Below are 20,132 nucleotides of genomic sequence, written 5' to 3'. Positions count from 1 at the left end.
AGCAAATAATATTATTTGCAGGCCTAACCCATCTGCCACACATTCAAGGGTTGACTCTTGAATGAATACCTGAATAACACAATCAGAAGTAAAAGAAAAGTATCTATCTTTTGGTTCCTCTCCTTTTTCTCTGGCTAGCACCATCTGAAGTAAAAGAAAAGTAGCTGTCGATCAACACGTCTTGAACCGTTTAAAAAACCGTTAATAAGTTAATTCATGACGAGTCGATTCAAATCCAGCATGTCATATAAATGAGTCGGTCACGGTTTGACAGATCCAAAATCATGGACCGACACGAATTGACACGGCGCGGCACGTGTCAAACCGATACAATTTATTGAGTAGCAGCATGTACGCTATTAATATGAGGAAATTCAATACAATATTATATTTAATTTTATTATTATTATTCAACCAAACTACATTATAATTCGTATAAATGAATAGTTTATTGATGCTGTTTTTTTTTTTACAATATTATATTTAATTTTATCATTATTATTCAACCAAACTGCGTTATAATTCAAATTAGAGTACACTAATATGCTTAATTAGTTTTTTTTTTTTTTTTTTTTGAAAATATGCTTAATTAGTTGGCACAAGGATATCATGGATATATGTTTCATATCTCTATTTAAAACTAATTCAAATTAATCTGATTTTTCTGAATTTAAATGCATTTGACATTAATTTAATTCTTCAATCGATTCATTGATCGACCTAGGTTTTGTGTGGGAGGGCTGTTAAAAATTGCTATGCTATCACAAAAAATGCTGGTAAAAAAGTGCCGATAAGTGTTCGGTAATTTTTTTATAATATTTACTTATTTTGAGTTGTAGTATAAAAAAAATAATATTTTTGATAAGGTTTGATAATGAAATGTTTAACTGCTTACTGCAAAAGCTGAAATCAGCTTTTCCTAAAAATATGGGAGGACCTATTTTTTCTAAAAACAACTTTTCGGCTAAATGTTGTTATTCGGAAAAACTGCTTTTGAATTTAACAAACAGATTTTGATCTTGAACAAAACACTGTTGTTGCTGTCTACGACAACAACTCCAAACACTACCTAGCCGAGACAATGGCTCCTAATGGCATTTTACCAAGTTAATACTCCCTCTGTCCCCTTCAATTCTATATATTTCTTTTTTGACACGTTTTTTAAAATTCATTTGAAATCTAACTTAGCTCCGCTCTTGCACACTGTCATTGCGATCATGATTGGATGTCTAATTATTCAGACAGTAAATTTATTTTATTTTCAAATAAATTATTAATTTATAAAAAATTATAAAAACATGTTTAGTAAAATATGTAAAATATTAATATTATATAATATTAAATATATCATACAAACATATTAACTTTCCCGTTTATTCTATTTTTATAAAAGAAAAACGGACCAAATATGTCCAATATCTCATCTCTTTGGCAGAAGAAAATATCTGGTGACCGCCACACAAAATATCTGCCGATGTTTATCACCTTCTTGGGGAAGAGGAAGAAATGATTGACTGCCTTCTTTGACTCTAAGTTTGACATGAGATTTAGACACCGGATCTTCTAGAGTTGTAGATAAACAAGTTTAAGTGTCCATTCAGCTTAGTAAAATATTTATGTATTTTTCAATTTATAAAAGATTTATTAATACTCCGTAGCATATTAGTATCGTGAATGCAAAATTTAAAAAACGCAGCTCAATAAAGTAAAATTATTAGTATATAATAACAATATATGATTATATCTAAAACTTTAAATCGATCACAGATTCCAACAAGACTCTGCAGTTGATAAGCATACATTCTCCACTTACAGACTTAGAGCATCTCCAATAAGCTCTTTAAACAAGCTCTTAAATGAAAAAATAGAGAGCATTAACAAAATGGAAGCTCCAATAGACTCTTAAAGGCTCTTCAAAACCTTAAGAGTCTATTCTCTCTCCTCTCTTTTAAGAGTCTCTCACTCACTCTTAAGTTATATTTTATTATAAAGTAATACAAGCATCCACTTTCTCTTTCCACTCTAGTATTGTAGTCCTATTCATTTAATAATAAAATATTGTTTAGGAGTGGATGTAAAGAGTGTTGTTGGAGATGAATATACATTAAATTGTTAAGAGTGAATATTTTATATTATATTTGAGGAATGACTTAAGAGACTATTGGAGATGCTCTTAGAGCATCTCCAATGGGCTCCTCAAACAAGCTCCTAACTCCAAAATTTAAGAGGATATGAAAAATTAGAGCTCCAATGGCCTCCTAGTAGCTCTTTAAAAATTTAAGAGCTTGCTCTCTCTTTTTTCTTTTAAAGAGCATCTAGGTGCTCCTAACTAATTTTTATTGAATAAAATAATCACATACTTTTCTTTCTATCCACTTTTCTCTTATTCTCTCTCCAACTTTTCTCTCAAATAATAATAAAATATGAGTTAAGAGCAAGTATAAAGAGCATGGTTGGAGTCGTCACGATATTCAATGTATTAACTTACTAGGAGGCATATATTATATTATTTTTTAGAGAAGAAGTTAAGAGCACCATTAGAGATGCTCTTACAGTCGTAAAATCGATCGGTATGATAGTAAGCGATATATATAATAAAAAAGAAAAGAAAAAACATTATCCATAATAATAAGAAAAATGAGAAGGGGTAGGGAGATTATTAGCTAGGGTTGACGTGGAATCTGAGAAGGATGGGGAGGAAGAAGCTGGAAATAAAGCGAATCGAGGACAAGAGCAATCGGCAAGTGACCTTCTCCAAGAGAAGAGCCGGTCTTTTTAAAAAGGCTAAGGGTCTGTTTGGGATTGCTGTTGAAAATTGCTGTTGCTGTGAGTAAAAGTGCTGTTTAAAAAAGTGCTGTTTAAAAAAGCTGAGACTGTTTGGTAAACTTGATTCCAAATGTGCTGTTTGAGTAAAAGCTGAAAATAAACTGTTTGGTAAATTTTTTGTTAAACTGCTGTTTATAGTTATAATTATAAATAAAATAATATTTCATTCATTATTTCATAGGCAAATATTAAACAACAAATATAATTATGTAAAATTAGAAAATAAAAAAACTAGTTAAGATAAAAATAAATTCAAACTTTGATAAATTGAGTAGTCTAATTATTGTACTAAGCTAAAATAATTTATACGTTTTACATCATTAAACTATGAGCTATTTGATTACGAATAATATTCATCTCACTTGATCTATCACTTCTTTGACTTTGCTCTAAAACTTGTGGTCGATGATCCGGAAAAATATCTCTTGGCACAAATTCTGGATGTATGTCAACTTCATGAAAAATAGTATCTTTAATGGAGCTCAACCTGATATAATTGTGCAGTGCCATAGATGCCACAACTATATCTCTTTGAGATTTAAATGAATATTGTGGCATGTATGTCAAAATCTTCCATCTTTTCTTCCAAACTCCAAATGTCCTTTCAATACAACTCCGAAGGGATGAATGCGCTTTATTAAAACTTCATGGAAAACTCTACTTATTGTTTCACCGGAATGTTGAAAACGTTCTTGTGCGTGTCTATTTGACGCACCTTGAGCTAAAATAAACACAAAAATCCCGACTTTCTCGATAACTGACATCCTTCGAGATGGTTTGAGCTCATAAATATTTTCCAAGTCATGAGAGAGCTGAAAAAATGTTTCTTTTTCCATTCTGAACATAATCTTGCACCTATTTTCATTCATTGATAATATTTCTTGCATCCATTTATGACCTGTCTGATAAGATGTCATACAAGGGACTTTATGAATAAATGTGCAATAATACTCTGTAATTGCAGCAGTTGTGCACACTATCAAATCCCAGAACTCATCTGTATCATCAATCATCTCATCGGTGATGTGATCTTGAGTATCCATGTCATTCATATCTATTAATATAACAACATAAAAAAAATTAGCAAACAACTAATATTCAGTAATAAACTAGAATAGTTCATAAAAAAATCACACACCAAATCAAATGTCAATGTCATGGAATAAAGCTAAACATAAAAACTGAAACTCCTAAAATATATTTAAGTAAATAAAAGTATCTTGAGAAAACTAGATTTAATTAGTACTTCGAATTCCTCATGTCTTGTTGTTCTTTTTGATATTTTAACCAACCAACTTTAGCTTCTGTTGTCTCTAGATGTTTCCATAGCTCCCTTTTTGCTTTCTGTTCAAACATTGTCACAGCAAAATAGTACAATTCAGTGTTCTTAGGGACATCCGGAATGGCATGCAGATCATCCATTACTTCTTTTATAGTACAACCAACTTCGGAGATGCCACTTCTCTTTTCAACTGTTTCCACCAGTTTTGATATATCAGACCGTAATTTTGACGCGCCACTCATTCTCTGTTTCTTACCTTTATCTTTTGTATTTATACTTGTACCCTGATCAGATTCAATATTTCTTTTGCGTGTCTTCCGTTTCTTATTAATGTTAGAGTTATCATCTGAATTTATATCATCTTCTTGTAAGAATCTGTCCATGCTCTTTTGTAGTGGATCATCAGCAGAATCATTCAAACTAATAATATCATCCTCATTTTGATCCTTTTTCGCTAGTACATCTGCATCTGAAGAAGGCGCCCAAGCAAATTCTCCCGTGGCAACTGTACTTCCAAACATAAAATCATTTTTTGAGACGATATCAGGATCTATTCCTTTCTTCTGAAATCTAGCATACTCTTTATTCATCTGCACATGTATCACAGATACATATTATTTGATATTTTTCTATAACTGCTTTGGATACAAAAAAATTAAATGAAACACTAGCTAAAATTTACCTGAATTTTTGCTTTCCACCAATCGGGAGACGCATCCACGGTCTCTAATCTTGGATCCCAACCCAATCCAGTTTCTTTGCCTATTAATTCTTTCCAAAGTTTCCACTCCGACCTCATTAAGTCCCACTTATTTTTTAGTTTTGGTTTTTCATAATTTAGTCCACTTAATTTTTGAAAGTTGGAAACAACAAATTTCCATCCTTCTGAATTAAAATGTGTAGAAGGCCGCAATCCCTTGTTTATGGCACTTATGCAAACATCACAAAAAATATGTGTTGTATTCATTGTCCATTTGGCCTTTGTTTTAGCAGTATCCTTAGGTTCCTCTGTGGATTGTTTTTCTGTGTTGTGTGCCATATTGTATCTAAAATAAATAAAACAAGCCACAAGAATTTGTCATATGCATGATGACTAAAGTAAATATGCATGAATAAGGCAAGTTCTAGTAAATTTGTCATATTTGTAAAGCAGTATCCGAGGAGTAACGATGTATAAGGTGCAGTAATAAAAAAAAATGTAGGTTTAGATACTTTCATAACTTTGATAATTTTTATAAAAACTTATCGAGGCCATAAAATTCCATATATACAGCATACAGGACAAACTTGCCATCTTTCTGGTCATCTTTCTGGTCATACATGGAGCATGTAGCAGTAATAATACATATAGCCTATAGGCTATGGCTAAAAAGCAACTTCCATTACAAACAAACTTGCAGAGATTTTACGAACTATATTACAACGGGAAACTTGATAGTTTTGCATTTATACAAGGCTGTTCACCGATGGTAAATAACGACGCTGGACTGATGTGAACTAATGTATTATATATTTTTTCTTGCTAAATCTGGCCAAATCAATTCATTAAATAAAGCAGAGTACATCAGACCAATACCACTGAAGAGGCACTACACAAGCCCATGCAAAAGAGACAACAGACCTAGCATGAAACAAAGGGACTAACCTAGCATGCAAATAGAAACTAAAACCTAAGCATTACAAGGAAAAATGAGGAAATAATCTGGATGATAGAAGCTGCCAAGAAGACAAGGCATTAGCCCTGGCCAGGCGACTCTTTGTTCTCGAACTAATGTATTATATGATCATAGTTCATTCACAATACTAAACATGGATAAGATATGTATGAGTTAAAGAGAGCTAATGAGAGCATACCAGGAGATTTGCTCGAATGCCTGCTCTGTGCCTCTGTTTCTTCCCGTGCTTCTAATAAAACAAGCTGAAACCTATGACTAATCTCATGTTAATATAAAGGTAAAGTCATTGTTGTTTAATATAATACAAATTACAATGATAAAAGTTTTATACGTTGGTAATGCATGCATGTTTTGGTGTTCTATTTTCTGTAGAATACTATTTTCTATTTTCTAAAGAATACTATTTTTGGTCTTGCTATAGAATACTATTTTTTTTAAGATTTAATTGATTATTTTTTATGATGTATGAGGTTTTTTTAAAAAATTATGTTATTAATATATATAATTTTAAGTAATGATATAAAAATCATATTGGAATAACCAATAAAATTTATGGCTATTTATAAAAATTACGATATTCTATTTACAAAACTATATAATTTCTGTAAAATATTTTCAACAGTAACGCATCAGTTATATTTTACACACAAAAATAAAATAAAAATAATTCTTTATTATTAACTGAAAATATTTTTTTATGTGAGAGACTACTTCTATTTTATTTAGAACACCGATATTAATTCTTATATTCAGTTCAAAATTATATAAAAATCTATACCATTTACCAAATATACTACTTATGTTTATTTTATATATAAATATATAATTTTTTTTTTCAATTAATATATAATATATTTTAATTTATACCTCTATATTATAATGAAATTTTTTTAAACAAAATTTAATGAAACCAAAAAGATATAACCTTACAATTCATTTAAACAATATTTATTTCAAATGTTTTCATTTAAATTATTATTAGAAAAAATTCAGCAAACATCAACAATAATCGAGAATATAATAAAATGTGTGTTATATGTGTGTTTTGTTGTTTTGTTTTAAGGTTAAACAACTACAAAATATTTTATAAAAAATAGTTGCTTTTGTCAGGGTTTGATGCCGGGCTCTGTAACAGCTGCGCGCAACAGCGGCTTTTGTGAAAAGCAGGGGTATACCAGCTTTCTGTAAAAGCTGCTTTTGGACAAAAATTGCGTTTAGAAAAAGCTCTTTTAGATTTTACCAAACACTTTTTTACAGCAGTTTGAGAAAAAGCTGCTGTTGTGGTTCCAAACCACAACGCCAAACAGGCACTAAGCAACTTTCCATCCTTTGCGATGTCCAAATTGCTGCCGTTATTATCTCTAATAGTGGCAAGCTCTATGAATTCTCTCACGCCAAAAGGTATGCTCGTGCTATATTTGCTTCTTACATTTTTTGTCCTTTTTCATGATTATTCACTCTTTTCTACTTTGTGCTATTGTCACCTCTCATATGTCTTACTCGATCCCATCGATTCATATGTATTGCTGTAATTACAATATATTTTTGCAACTGATGTGTCTTTTTAGTACCGGGGGTGGGTTTTTGGACTAGCAATTTCTCATGGAATATATATGGGGATTTCTTAACGAGCCTATGATTTCTCGGCCGGGCGTTGGATGAATATCTAACAATTAGGATTATAACATTTTTTTAACACACTCAACGGTTAAAAATTGCTAGATTATTTTTCCCGATCGCCAAACATGTTAAAAGAATGTTATAATACTGATCGTTGGATATTTATCCAACGACTAAAAAATCATAGACCTATTAACACATCCTCGACACGTGTATGTTAGAATATATGTAATCCAAATATAAATTAATTTAGGCCCAAAACTATGGAATGCATTACTTTTGTTTCTATTATTAATGGATTGTATAGTTTTGACATTCATCAATCATGTTTGCACTTATAGTGGATTGTATATCTATCTCGAATGATTTGGGGGTGATTGCCAAGACAATCGATTGGTGTGTGTGTGTGTGGGGGGGGGGGGGACTCTATTCATTTAAATATATCAAATAGATAATTACTTTTCATTTGAATTCAAATTAATCATTCTTTCTATTATTTTATATATGCGATTAGAGTCAACTTTCTTTTTTAGTTACAATTCATTTACACACGGTACCAGGTCAATAACTGACGAAATATTAACATTTAATGTTATAATGGACTAAAAAATAGATCAAATTCTCAACGCTTGTACAAAATAATGGAGTAAATGATTAACTTAGTCAAACTGGAATGTACTCTATATTTAGATAAAGCGAGTTACCAATATGATATTTTTCCCTTGAGGTAAGTAGCTCCAGATTTTGAGATTAAAAATCATAAAAGAAAATTAAGCTTTAATTGACTCTTAGAAAATAAATATACATGTTATAGCCTCGTGGTTCCATCACTGAGATTGGGAGCGTGCTTGCCTCGACTTAAGTCCGGGCTTTAAGTCATTTTCGTCTTTAAATTGAAAAATATTTACTTAGTGTAATAAGTCAGTAGTCTAGTTAAAGTCAAAATTTTTGTTTTAACTATAAGCTGGGCCTTGAAGCTGTTTCTAGCTTTAAACTAAAAAATGTTTGTTTTTGTAATAAGTCAGAAGTCAGCTTAAAGTCATGAATAAGCCAGAAGTTGATTAAAGCAAGAAGTTAGTTTGAGATACTTTTTTCAGTGGCTTGATTTTTTTGAACATTTTTTTTATAAAAATTAATCATAAGTTAGAAATTATCCATAAATCACTTTTATTTTTATTATTATATTTTTAATAACCCATAAGGTATTAATAAGTCAATATTACCTAAACAGATATTTTAAACTCCCAGCTTATCAAATAAGTCACGTTAAGCCATAAGTCATAAGCTCAGCCAAACGAGCTCTTAATTTCTTTGAAATTTTTTGATAAAAATTATAATTAAGTCATAAATTACCCATAAATAATTTTTATTTTTATTATTATATTTTTTAATAACTCATAAGTCATTAATAAGCCAAAATTACTCAAACAGACATTTTAAGCTCCCAACTTATCACATTAAGTCATGTTAAGTCATAAATCATAATTTAACAAAATTTCTTCTAAATAAAAATTATATATGTTTCAAGTTGCTAGGAGCGAGTTTTATATTAATTTAAGAAGTGGAACAAGAGTGTTAGAGATATTCATAGAACTTATGAACTTGGAGTTTGCAAGCTCGGTTGCAAATTTATTATTTGAATTTGCTGCTTTTTTTTAACAACTTCTTTGTTTTTTCATATAGTAACACACACACACACACACACAAACATATCTTATAAACACACATTATTCCTAGGTCATAGTTAGGTCGAAAGCCGAGGCAACAAGATTTCAATGTTTAATTAAAAGGCCGGGGATTTAATATTGTTTAAGTTGAGACGAAGCTATGGATTAAATGTTGTTTAAGTTTAGGCAAAACAAGGGCCTAAATGTTGTTTAAGTAGAGGTGACAAGGTTCTATTTGATCTTCGAGAGAAAGTAGTGTGGCAAATATCATCTTATTGAAGATATTTATACTGGAATATAAAAAAATTGTATAAAACAGATTAATTATAAAGAATTCAAAAGTTAAAGGGAACAAATAATTATAATGCACTCTTTATTTCACCTTTAATGCTTGTGTAGTTTTGTTGGAAACTCGGTGTTAGCATTCAAAATGTTGGACATTTCGCGAAACAAGTAATATATCCAAGTATTTCAAGTCTGATTCTTAGATAAGTTCCCTGGTTGTCAAAAATGAATACTTGCACTTATTTTGATAGTTAATATAATTTAGACTTTTCTGATACTAAGATTTTTATATTTTATTGTCATGATAACTGTATGTGCTTATTTTTTACGCAATTATTATATATTTCTATCCCATTACCGATTACTCATTTTCATATCAAATGGAGCAGTTTAGCTGCGATTCTTCAACAGTATAATGATCTCTCTGAGATAGACGAGCGTGAAGCCACCATAATCCATGAGCCTGAGGTAAACATATATAATATGATATATTTGATTAACGAATGTTAAAGAGTAAAAAATTACTATATTATCAACTATCACAATATTTTTCCTTAAAAATTATACACACACACAACGTACGTACATGATCATCGTCTACCCCGTAGTGCAATATTGGATCTCCTGCCATCATTACCATTATCTTTGTTACTTGCCACTACTATATGATGTGAATCGTTTTAATAAATAAAAATAGATTCAACTTTTATATTGTTCCCATGTAGAGGAAGGCTTCGTCCCTTATGATCTTTCCTATTTTCTTGTGACATATAATTTTCACTTTATTTAAAGTTTTGGTCTTTTCATATGATTGAGATACTAAGAAGCTAATATTTCAACTCTTATATAATTTGACAATATGACATGTTTATTTATGATAGAACTCAAAATATGCAAGCAGTGAGTCTAAGGGAGATCTCTTACAAAGAGTTGAAAGGCAAGACCTCTATTTTCCATCAACATGTAATTATATTTTGTGATTTTATAATCTTTACTTGGTCTCAATTTTGCACACAGAGACCTAGCTGAAGACAATCTAGACCATCTTACTATGGAGAATCTTGCGCAACTGGAGACAGAAATAGAAACAACATTAGTTCAAACAAGGGCAACAATAATCTCTCTTAATGTAAGAGCATCTACGCTTCATACTACATCACATTTTTTATGGTAACTTATACTACTTAAACTTTTTTAATTTTTTTATGGTAACCCGCACTACATAACTTGGTAAAAAATGCAGTTGTTACTTTAAAGGATGACCAATATTAGGAGCTGTAAAAAATTATGAATATATACGAGAATTCATATTTGTGGTCCTTAGTCGGGTATCATTCGGTTGTTATAGTGTATCTAAATGTGTGCGTTAAGGTAGTTTATAATTTGCTTTAGAATAAAGTCTTAGACTTGTATGCTACGAGTTGTTATGCTGATATTGCTCTATGTACATAAAGAATTCTCATATTGTTGGACTTTTATAAAATTAAATGTTGGCCAATATTTTACAAAAACTTATTTTCCACTCCAAAATCATTACAATATCTTGGATCTTTCTCTTCTTTCCAAGTCCTAATACTTCCAATCTCCAAAATCCGAGTTGTGCGAACTCCGCTGACACTTGGGCATTAAAATTTGCATTATGCTACTAAGACTGCTGAGGACATGGTTAATTCTGGTCATTTTGCACTCTTACCAAGAAACTTAAATGAGGCCTATTAAACAGTTTGGTACAGTCTGCTGCTACAACTCAGTACTTGCACCCTGAAAGATTTTCCACCCATCTCCTCCTCAACCACCCAAAAATCTTAAACATGCTCCCGGTCATCTCTCTATTTCCGTGGAGTCACATTATATCCACGCTAATCTTTAGAAATATGTGATTTGTTTGTAGTCATTGAGATGTCATAATTTTAAACTCAATTAAGTTATTAGATTTACCTAATAAATATGCACTACCAATGCACTCAACACTGACTGTGTCTGAGTCGGTGTGTAACCTATGATGTTGGTGATTACCTAGGGAAAGAGTATAAACTATCTTCTCGCATTCGGAAATAATATGATATACTTAGATAGGAGATGGAGATTTTGTTTTTTTGAATTAATCTTTAAGTTGGTTCATTCCAACAATCAAATATCCTCCTATATATATCTGCGTTTTTCTGAGTGAGAGTAGTCTCATCTAGACATGATATTGAGTACAAGTATAGTTTTGAAAGAATCACTGCTATCTTTGGTGGGATAAATAGAATGAAATTTTAGTGATGAATGTTGCATAAAATGAAAGAGGGAATAGTGAACAAAAACGATGAAACACAGATATATTGTGATAAAGTTTGCATGGAAAACGAGCTGGAAATAGAATGGACAATTCCATTTCAAATTGGTACTGCCAGCTCTAGTGTATATGGCTAGGACAAGATATTCTAAACATATTTCCTTAAATTGGTGCAAATTAAGTTGCATGCACTTCAGACTATATTTACCTTAATTAAACACAACACAAGTCGTTGAGCCATATCCGGATATGTTCAAAATTGGTGTGATGTGCCTCTGGGAGTAAATTTAAGACTAACATTTGTCTATGCTGGTAATCTATTAATTCATAAAAGGTCTGATTAATTCATTTTATTTCATATTTTTATCTTGTAGAAACAGTTGATGATGGAATCAATAACAACTCTCCAAGAAAAGGTATCATTCGACATATATTTTGTTTATGTTAGTGGAATACGGTCGCTTAACCTTTTTGAACGGTAAACAGTTTGCTAAAGCTTCTTGCAACCAGAATTAGTAATATTATTATATGAACCTTTTTTTCTACTTCTATGTTGCAATCACCTATAAAATCTCCCATATATATTGCAAAGCAACTCCTGCATTTTAATTAATCTTCCTTGAATTAAGTTCCGTAATTCACTCATTAAGGTTGGCTTTAGTAATCATTTTATATTTTTATTATGATATAGTTATGAAAATGATGACCATATATAAGAAAGAATTGATGTGCATTTTAGTTCATGATATCTATTTAGTATCCTAGTGCTTGACTAATATATTATGCAACATGTGCCCTTTCGGGACAAGTCTGACGATATATTATATCTTGTTACGCATTTATGTTATAGAACAAAAACTAAAATTCAACACCCTAATGGTGTCTTATATTTTGTTCTAAAATAGAACATTCTTACCGTTTGTGCTATATTTAGAACAAAAGATAGCCGGAGTTATAATTGCTAAAGTAGAAAGAGAGAGTGAGAGAAATGGATAAAAAAAAAGTACTTGAAAGTGTAGGATCATTGAAAGTTGGCTAAATTTATATTCAAAAATGGGATGTATTTAAAATTTGGTTAAATTTGAAACAAGATTTGAAACCAACCATTGAAGGTTTGATGTTGTATCTTATTATATCTATATATTATAGAACAAAAACTACAAACTAACCACTTCAATAGTTTTCTATATATCTTGTGCTAGAGAGAACGATGTCATAGTTTGTTGTGAATACATAACAAAAGATAGAAGGAGCTATAATTGTCACTTCATCAGAAAGTGAAAATAGTGTGAAAATAGTGTGGTATATGGTGTAAAGTTAAGTAGAAAAATTAATTTTGTATTCAAGTGTGGTATTGGGGAGTATAAGTTAAATTTTGGAAAAAGATATAAAATCAACCATTGGAGACATGGCGTTAATTTAGCATCAAAAACCCACATTTTGGTGTTAAATTATAACAGCAGCTCCTGCTAGACTAGCACAAAAATTGGACTTGATACTAGTCACAAATTTCAAAAGCGGTGATTCACCGTGAGTGTCATATTATGCCATTTAATTTAGGACATATGCTGGCTGCGAGGTATTTATCCATAACAATAACTATATGCAACTACTAGTGCAGTGTCAGTACGTTTAATGCATTGCCAGGGGAGATGATCTTATCTTTTCATAATACTCCCTCCGTCTCTAAATACTTTTCCTGTTTGTACTTTTCACGTTTGCCAACACACACTTTTGATCGTTAATATCTTTCATTTCATAGTAGCATTAAATATAAAAACTTCAATGTATTAAAGTGCTCGTGAATACGAATCTAACAAGATCACTCATGATTATATTTAGTTTTATAGATTAGATGTAAATTAGTAATTTGTCTCATGTTATGAACAGTACCGACATCACAAACAGGAAAAGAAAAAAGAAACGGAGGGAGTAGCTAAACTAATAGGAATGTAAGCAAGTACCTATAGAGGCTGCTACAAGGCCCCAGAAAAGGACCAAGCAGGTGCCAGCTATTTGGATACACAATATCTTGTGCTTTACTTTTGTTCATTTGCTATTCTTCACTCATGTATTATTAAGCTTTGTTTTCAGCAACTCAACTTCTATTGTAAATGGAATAAGTACACCTGTTAGATTTGATCACAAAGTATTTGTTGGCTTGTTGCCTATGTATACTTGCATTAATTAGGCATAAATGATAAACGTGTCTTAATTGCATATAATGAAGACAAGGGGTATATAATGCTGAACACATATGCGCACAGCCGCACACTGATATCATAATATTGAGCTAAACTACCAAAAAAAAATATTGCGGTTTGAAGCTTTGCTTACCTATGTGTAGGAGAAGTTGCTGAGAGAAGAAAACGAGCTCCTGGTGCAGCAGGTAGATATGCAGTGACAATAGTTTGCCTAGACATTAATATTGCATCATCCATATCTAACAAAATTAGAGAAAATAAAATATTTACTGACCTTTCTGCAAATGCAGATTGCTGCAATGGAGGATGACCATAATAGAGAGGAAGATACAGACTTGCGCAACCTTGCAGATAAGGAGACGGATCGTGTGCCATGGAAGGAAACACTTATGTTGCTACGTTAGTAATATGTTACATCTATAAATCAAGGACCACTTGCAGGTAGACATCTGATCTGAATGCATGTTACAGTTGTTTCTATATGGCTGTTCAGTAGCTGTGTTTCAGAAGGTATACATGTTATTGTCGGCCCAAGAAAGCACTGCACTGTGCCTTATGTTTTAACTTGCTGCTTTGGAAAAGAATAAGACGGGTTTTGTTTTATTGAACACCGTTGTTTGGACATGTTATGGGCTTATGGCTCCATAAGGACTCCTGGAACTAAACAATAATAAGTAACTGTTTGAGACGAGTGTGTGTTCTCTTTTCTCTATTCTTCCTAGTAACACTGTTGTTTGGAGATGTTCTGGCTCCATTATGACTCTATTGGACTCGACAATGATAAGGCACTGTTTGTATTTGCTCTGGTTCCTCTATCAGCAGCAAAGAGCTGTTTGTTGTGCTTCCCTATTATCAAATGCTTTTATTTACGTGGATTTTTGGATAATGAAGCACGGAATTGTGTAGTTTTAAGGTCCCTCTAGCTACGTTTGTACCCCGACAACTGCAGTAGTTTAACTATATTGTTTGCAACAAAATCTTACATATTAAAAGCCTGGCTACCTCAAGTATATGTTCTCTTCACTTCTCGGGTGGCAAAGTGTGAAAGCAGTTGGCCTATACATTTGCGAACACACTGTGATTAGTTGCACAATCTTAGTATCGAAGCCTTTTGTTGGATAGTTGGTCTGAGAAAGGAAAGGCTATTATTTCAAACAGGACCTGACATATATATTTAGAAGGATCATACAAGTGCAAAAGTTGATAGAGAGACTTACTAAAGAGTTGATGAAAAACCATCGCAAGTAGATGTGTGCTAGATCTATCGAAATCTGCTGGTGTATTAGTTAACATAGCACCTTCATCACAAACTATATGTCACCCCATAAATGATCTATCGCAATGAAAACAGAAAATAGCTAGTGTCAATGTACGCCTGTGCAACGGGGCTTTAATTTGTATGTAATGCCTCGCAAAATAAATAAGAAATAGAAGCAGGCATGCATGCATTACGGAAATTGTTGTAAATTATATGGACTTACAGTTTGTGCCCTTTGTTCTCTTCAAGTATTCTTCTTGTCCTCAGCCAAACAACTGAGCAAACCACAAAATGTCAAAAACCAGGGGTTTTGCGTTGGCTATATAGGCCAGGGAAGCAATGCAACTTGAGGTTCGAGGCATGCACATTAAAAACCGAAATGCACGAATTTTTAGAACTTAATGCCGAAGAAAAGTGACGGCGTGAAGCCGACGTATAGGACGGCAATGCAGTTGCTCATCAACTCGGGAGGTTATTAGATTAAGGGACACAATAGTCCCTAACTCCAATAAAAATGGCTCTATTTGATTGGTGGGTGAATAATAAATGTGAATGGTCCCTGCATTCACATCAACTCCACCAATCAAAATAGCTCATTTTCATAGAATTTGGTGTTTATTGTGTGCCTTTGGGCACACATTAGAAAGAAATACAAGTTTAACAGATTAAATATACCACAAGTCAGAAGATGCAAATAAGAGGAAAGTGCAGGGGACTTGTTACGCACACTCTTTAAGGCCTCTGCACCGCCACTTTCCTGACAACACACATTTCTATGGTAAATGTCCATTTTTTATCTATACATGCAGGACTCTTTATACCTTGACCCTTAACCCCTGAGCCTAAACAGTGCTCCCTCCATCTCAATTTAAATGTCCTGTTTGATTTTTGATTGGTTAAATTGACTAAATTTTAACTGAGATTTATACATATAATATAATTTTTAAATGTAAAAACAAGTATGTCATTATAAAGTACATACAATATACTTAATATACTATAAAATGTAACTTTTAGTTTTTTAAAATAATAACAGATTTTTTCTTTATGCTTGGTCAAAAATTGGTCAATTTGACCGTTGAAAGTCAAGACAATACACTTAAAATGGGATGGAGGGAGTAATAAATAATAATTATATTTATTATAATATTTTGAAAAATATATAGATAATAATTTAATGAGATTATATGTGAATAAATTATTTTTAATAATATGTAAATATATCATAAATGTATTTAATTTGTAATATAAATATAATTAACATAATATAGTATATATATATATAAAAATATTTCGGGTCGGTTTCGGGTATAATGGGTCAACCCGAACCTGACCCAAGTTTTTCGGGTAAAAATTTACTCGATCCGAAATATAAAACCCCCCATCCTAATTCGTATTTTTTCGAGTCAGACTTCGGCTTATGTTTCATTTTGTCACCCTTACTCCTTCCATTCCATTTTATCCAGGTGAAAACCATCTAAATGTTTATAAATTTTATTTCTTCTTCTATTTCATTTCTCAAGGTCCTTTAGTCCTTTACTTAGACATCACACACCCAATATCTCAGACCATTTCTTTTCATAATCATTTTTTCCTAAATTTTATCATAACAATTTCGCACTCCATTTTTTTCCAGAAACCTTTACTATCTTTGATTTATTGTCATTCTGTTCTATTACATTCTTCTCGACCAAACAGGGATATGTTACGTCCATCCTCAAGGACCAGGTGCAGGTAAGTAGCCTATTCAGAATCGGGTTAAATAGCTAATTCACCACTAACCTGACTGGAAACTTGCAACTGAGTAATGTTGTTGAAAAAACTTTCAAACGCATCACCAAGTAATTAAAAACTTTCAAAATCATCATTCTCCGTCAGTTCCGTTAAGTAGTTAACGGAAAGTTCAAAAAAGAAATTTAAAAAACCAAAAAAATTAAAAAAAAATTGGGAAAAAATCATGAAAAATTCTGAAAAAATTCAACAAAACCTGATTATTTTTTTTTGAAAAATGTGAATAAAATAAAAGAAAATCAAAAAATTAAAAAAATGGAAAACAAAAAGTTTCAAACCTTTTTTTTATTCTTTTCAATTTTTCTAAAACCCGAAAAAAAAACTTGCCACCTAATTTTTTTCAAATTTTTTCAAATTCTTTTAAGATTATTGAATTTTTTCAGAATATTTTTGAACTTTAGATTTTTTTTCAGAATTTTTTGAATTTATTGTGAATTTTTTGTTTTTTCTCCAAATTTTTCTGAATTTTTTAAGTGTTTTTCAGATTTTTTTCATTTTGTTTTAAAAAATGTTTTTGAACTTTCCGTTAATTACTTAACGGAACTGACAGAGAATGATGCTTTTGAAAGTTTTTAATTATTTGGTGATGCGTTTGAAAGTTTTTTCAACAACATGACTCAGTTGCAAGTTTCGAGCCAGGTTGGTGATGAATTAGCTATTTAACCCATTCAGAATCTCAAACACAAGAAGAACAAATCAGTTTCTAAAAGCTCTCAATGCCTGCTTAGCAGCCCAGCTACACTACTATATTTGCTGGGTAAACTATGTGTTTTTTTTTCTTTTCTGTTGTGTCGCTGTAGTGTTAACTTATTAAATATGTGTTGTTGCAAAACATAATAAACATTCTCAAATGAAGGTATTTATGTCTGTAAAACAACACTTGTTCATTGAGAGGCCTTTCCAAAGTGATTTTGAAAGTAGGTGTGAGTTGTATTTTGTGTAACCTATTTAAGATGGTTTTAGTCGTCATTGCTCTGTTTCACCACCTGTACCTCGGGGCTGTGGTGAAGTGAGAGCAGCTGGTCAACAGATTAAGCTCTGGTCATTCTCCAAAAAGTCAAGACATGGGAATTTCATAAGCTCACGCATGGTCATAGGTGCTTATCAGAAGAGGACATATTTATTTTTCTGCTGATTGATAATTTTTATGTTGAGCTTCACAAAACAAAAGGCGATAATCTTATAAAATTCAAAAGTTTCAGTTAGAAGCACATGTTGATAATTATAAATCTGATATACATGCATGCAGGCAGGAGTTTTGTCCATATATCTGGAGGCACGGAATTAAGGCAAGGCACGCCAAATATATATATATAATTAAGCAAGCAATAAGCATGCCCCGCCTTGTGAAAAATATATACATACGCTCCTCCTCCTGCATAACACATGCATGGTAGAAATTGAAGACAACATGATGTGTGTGTATGAATTAAGTGTTGGAAAAAAATAACAGTGAATATCACAGCAACAATGTGTAGAGCAGTTATATTATATAAGCAAGAACAGGCAAATAAAATCACAACTATATAACATGCATGAAGATCATATACACAATTAATCAGCGACTGATAATTAACAAGAAAAGACAAGAAAGGCGTACCTTACACCGACGCTCGAAAAAGAGCACTGAACAGCTAAGTCACCTAGCCCTTAGACCGTCGCTCGAAAAAGAGCACTGAACAGCTGAGTCACCTAGCCCTTCGATGAAGACTAGGCTGTTCTTGAAGTGATTATTGCCCCACTCCGCTGTGATGGGTGTCGCAATATCGCTCCCAGGATAAAACAGCACAGACCGAACCGCTCACAGACACGGAAACGATCAACAACGACTAGCACCTCAATTCGCCCAAAAATCTATGCAACTCATATACGTTTGCAAGATAGGCACTGAGAGATCCTACTTAGAAAATTCTCAATTTGCCCAAAAAATCTTTGCAACTAATTCACGTTTGCAAGATAGGCACTTAGAGAATTCTCCCTTAAAAAAAATCTCAAGTGTCCTTCTCTTTACATAGGGACAAGTAGTTGCTCTCTTACTATTTTACTCGATGTGGGATCAAGTCACAAAATAGTAAAAACAAAACAAAACAGGTTTTGTTCATTATTTATATTGTTCAAATTACTTAATATTAATATTTTATAATATATTCAGAGTCTGATTATTTAAAATAATCTCGACTCAATATATTTAATATTAATAATAAAATAATCTATATAAATAAACGTGAAAAAGATATAGAAGTTTTTACTAACACTAGGCCACACAAGCATTCCACTTGTATTAGTAGTTGTAAACACACTTATACAAGATGCTATATAAACTCCATAATATCCTTTTACAAAATCAATGTGGGACTAAATCCACATAACCCATTTCAACTGAGCAACTTTGCCTCAATAAATTTATGGATTTCACTAAGAAAATATCTTAGATCCAAGTACGAAAGTTTAAGTCCTCATAGCAAGGAACAACCTCCAACTATTAGTTTCCGGAAATTACATCAAGAACATATATAAAATATGACTCAAATTTTCCATTTTCTAACATTAAGAACATACATACCACGTATACAAACATATTTAAAGATGGATGGACGGATTATATCAACTTACAGCTGCTTTCTTTTCTGGAGGAAGATTTGTTGCTCAAAAATGGATGGATACCACTTAGTTTTGGGAAAAGCAGCAAGGAATATAGTATATGATTATATACGAGTTGGTCTTCAACCTCTGAGGCTGCTACCTACATGGCACATGCTACGCGGCGATTTCTCACTCATCTCCAGGACTATGCATATCCCTACACGTACGCCACGGCATACTTATCAATCTAACTCTTACAACTGTCCGCGCACTAGCTTTCTGTTTTCCTCATAGCTTATTTAATCAATTATAACTATATACTCTATATTGAAATATATATCCAAAAGTTTGATTTGGTGAGTTTTGGAGTACCCAATTTCAGTTGTCAAACTATGATTTCAAAATATTTCCCTTATTTCCTGTTAGTGAGCGGGATCCGTTGAGATATATATAGGAGAGATCGCACATGATTGTAGGGTTTTCTTTAATATTTAAAAGCTGAGCAGAGTTAATGACTTAGACTTAACATAACTTATTTTGACTTATTAATAACTTGAATATTATTAAAAATATAAAATTAAAGATAAAATTGTTTTATTGTTACTTATGACTTAGAGGTAATTTTATAGAAAAAATTTTAAAAAAATTTAAGTCGCTGGAAA

The 20,132-nt window shown here is 31.8% G+C and overlaps 2 protein-coding genes and 1 long non-coding RNA gene across 5 annotated transcripts; 1 reads left to right on the top strand and 2 right to left on the bottom strand.

Moving 5' to 3' along the window:
* The first annotated feature begins 2,606 nt into the window (after window positions 1-2,606).
* LOC108197489 (agamous-like MADS-box protein AGL27) lies at window positions 2,607-14,638 on the top strand. 2 transcript variants are annotated; one of them, XR_010286457.1, is made up of 9 exons: window positions 2,607-2,789; window positions 7,100-7,185; window positions 9,746-9,824; window positions 10,238-10,293; window positions 10,374-10,485; window positions 12,009-12,050; window positions 13,525-13,639; window positions 13,982-14,023; window positions 14,129-14,226. XR_010286457.1 is itself a non-coding variant. In XM_017365123.2 (8 exons), exons 1-8 carry the CDS (start codon window positions 2,691-2,693, stop codon window positions 14,240-14,242), a joined length of 630 nt encoding a protein of 209 aa, XP_017220612.1. In that variant the 5' UTR covers window positions 2,612-2,690; the 3' UTR covers window positions 14,243-14,638. The 2 variants fall into 2 exon arrangements, 1 of the variants encoding a protein (XP_017220612.1); XM_017365123.2 differs by lacking the exon at window positions 13,525-13,639 and having other exon boundaries at window positions 2,612-2,789; window positions 14,129-14,638.
* On the bottom strand, window positions 3,936-6,131 carry LOC108197488 (L10-interacting MYB domain-containing protein). Its single transcript, XM_064083211.1, has 2 exons — window positions 4,791-6,131; window positions 3,936-4,698 (listed from the first exon to the last, which is right to left on the bottom strand). The coding sequence occupies exons 1-2, from the start codon at window positions 5,145-5,147 to the stop codon at window positions 4,066-4,068; spliced, it is 990 nt and encodes a 329-aa protein (XP_063939281.1). The 5' UTR covers window positions 5,148-6,131; the 3' UTR covers window positions 3,936-4,065.
* Window positions 14,639-14,829: 191 nt separating the features above from the next.
* On the bottom strand, window positions 14,830-19,825 carry LOC108197490 (uncharacterized). Of its 2 annotated transcripts, XR_010286458.1 has the most exons (4): window positions 18,488-19,825; window positions 15,320-15,371; window positions 15,056-15,171; window positions 14,830-14,965 (listed from the first exon to the last, which is right to left on the bottom strand). It is a non-coding gene; the product is annotated as an uncharacterized LOC108197490 (long non-coding RNA). The 2 variants fall into 2 exon arrangements; XR_001802016.2 differs by having other exon boundaries at window positions 14,830-15,171.
* Between the last annotated feature and the right edge of the window lie 307 nt (window positions 19,826-20,132).

Source organism: Daucus carota, chromosome 8 (assembly GCF_001625215.2).
Source record: "Daucus carota subsp. sativus chromosome 8, DH1 v3.0, whole genome shotgun sequence".
In the NCBI taxonomy this organism is placed as follows: Eukaryota; Viridiplantae; Streptophyta; class Magnoliopsida; order Apiales; family Apiaceae; genus Daucus; species Daucus carota.
Note: the sequence above shows the minus strand (reverse complement) of the source record. Positions and strands in the feature narration are given on the sequence as shown.

Bases quoted from the DNA above. Each gene is read 5' to 3' on its own strand.
- LOC108197489 (XM_017365123.2), top strand. From the start codon at position 2,691: ATGGGGAGGAAGAAGCTGGAAATAAAGCGAATCGAGGACAAGAGCAAT. The intron at 2,790-7,099 runs GGTCTGTTTGGG...ACAGGCACTAAG, and splicing joins GTCTTTTTAAAAAGGCTAAG to CAACTTTCCATCCTTTGCGA. The intron at 12,051-13,981 runs GTATCATTCGAC...ACCTATGTGTAG, and splicing joins TAACAACTCTCCAAGAAAAG to GAGAAGTTGCTGAGAGAAGA.
- LOC108197488 (XM_064083211.1), bottom strand. From the start codon at position 5,147: ATGGCACACAACACAGAAAAACAATCCACAGAGGAACCTAAGGATACT. The intron at 4,699-4,790 runs GTAAATTTTAGC...ATACATGTGCAG, and splicing joins GGTGGAAAGCAAAAATTCAG to ATGAATAAAGAGTATGCTAG.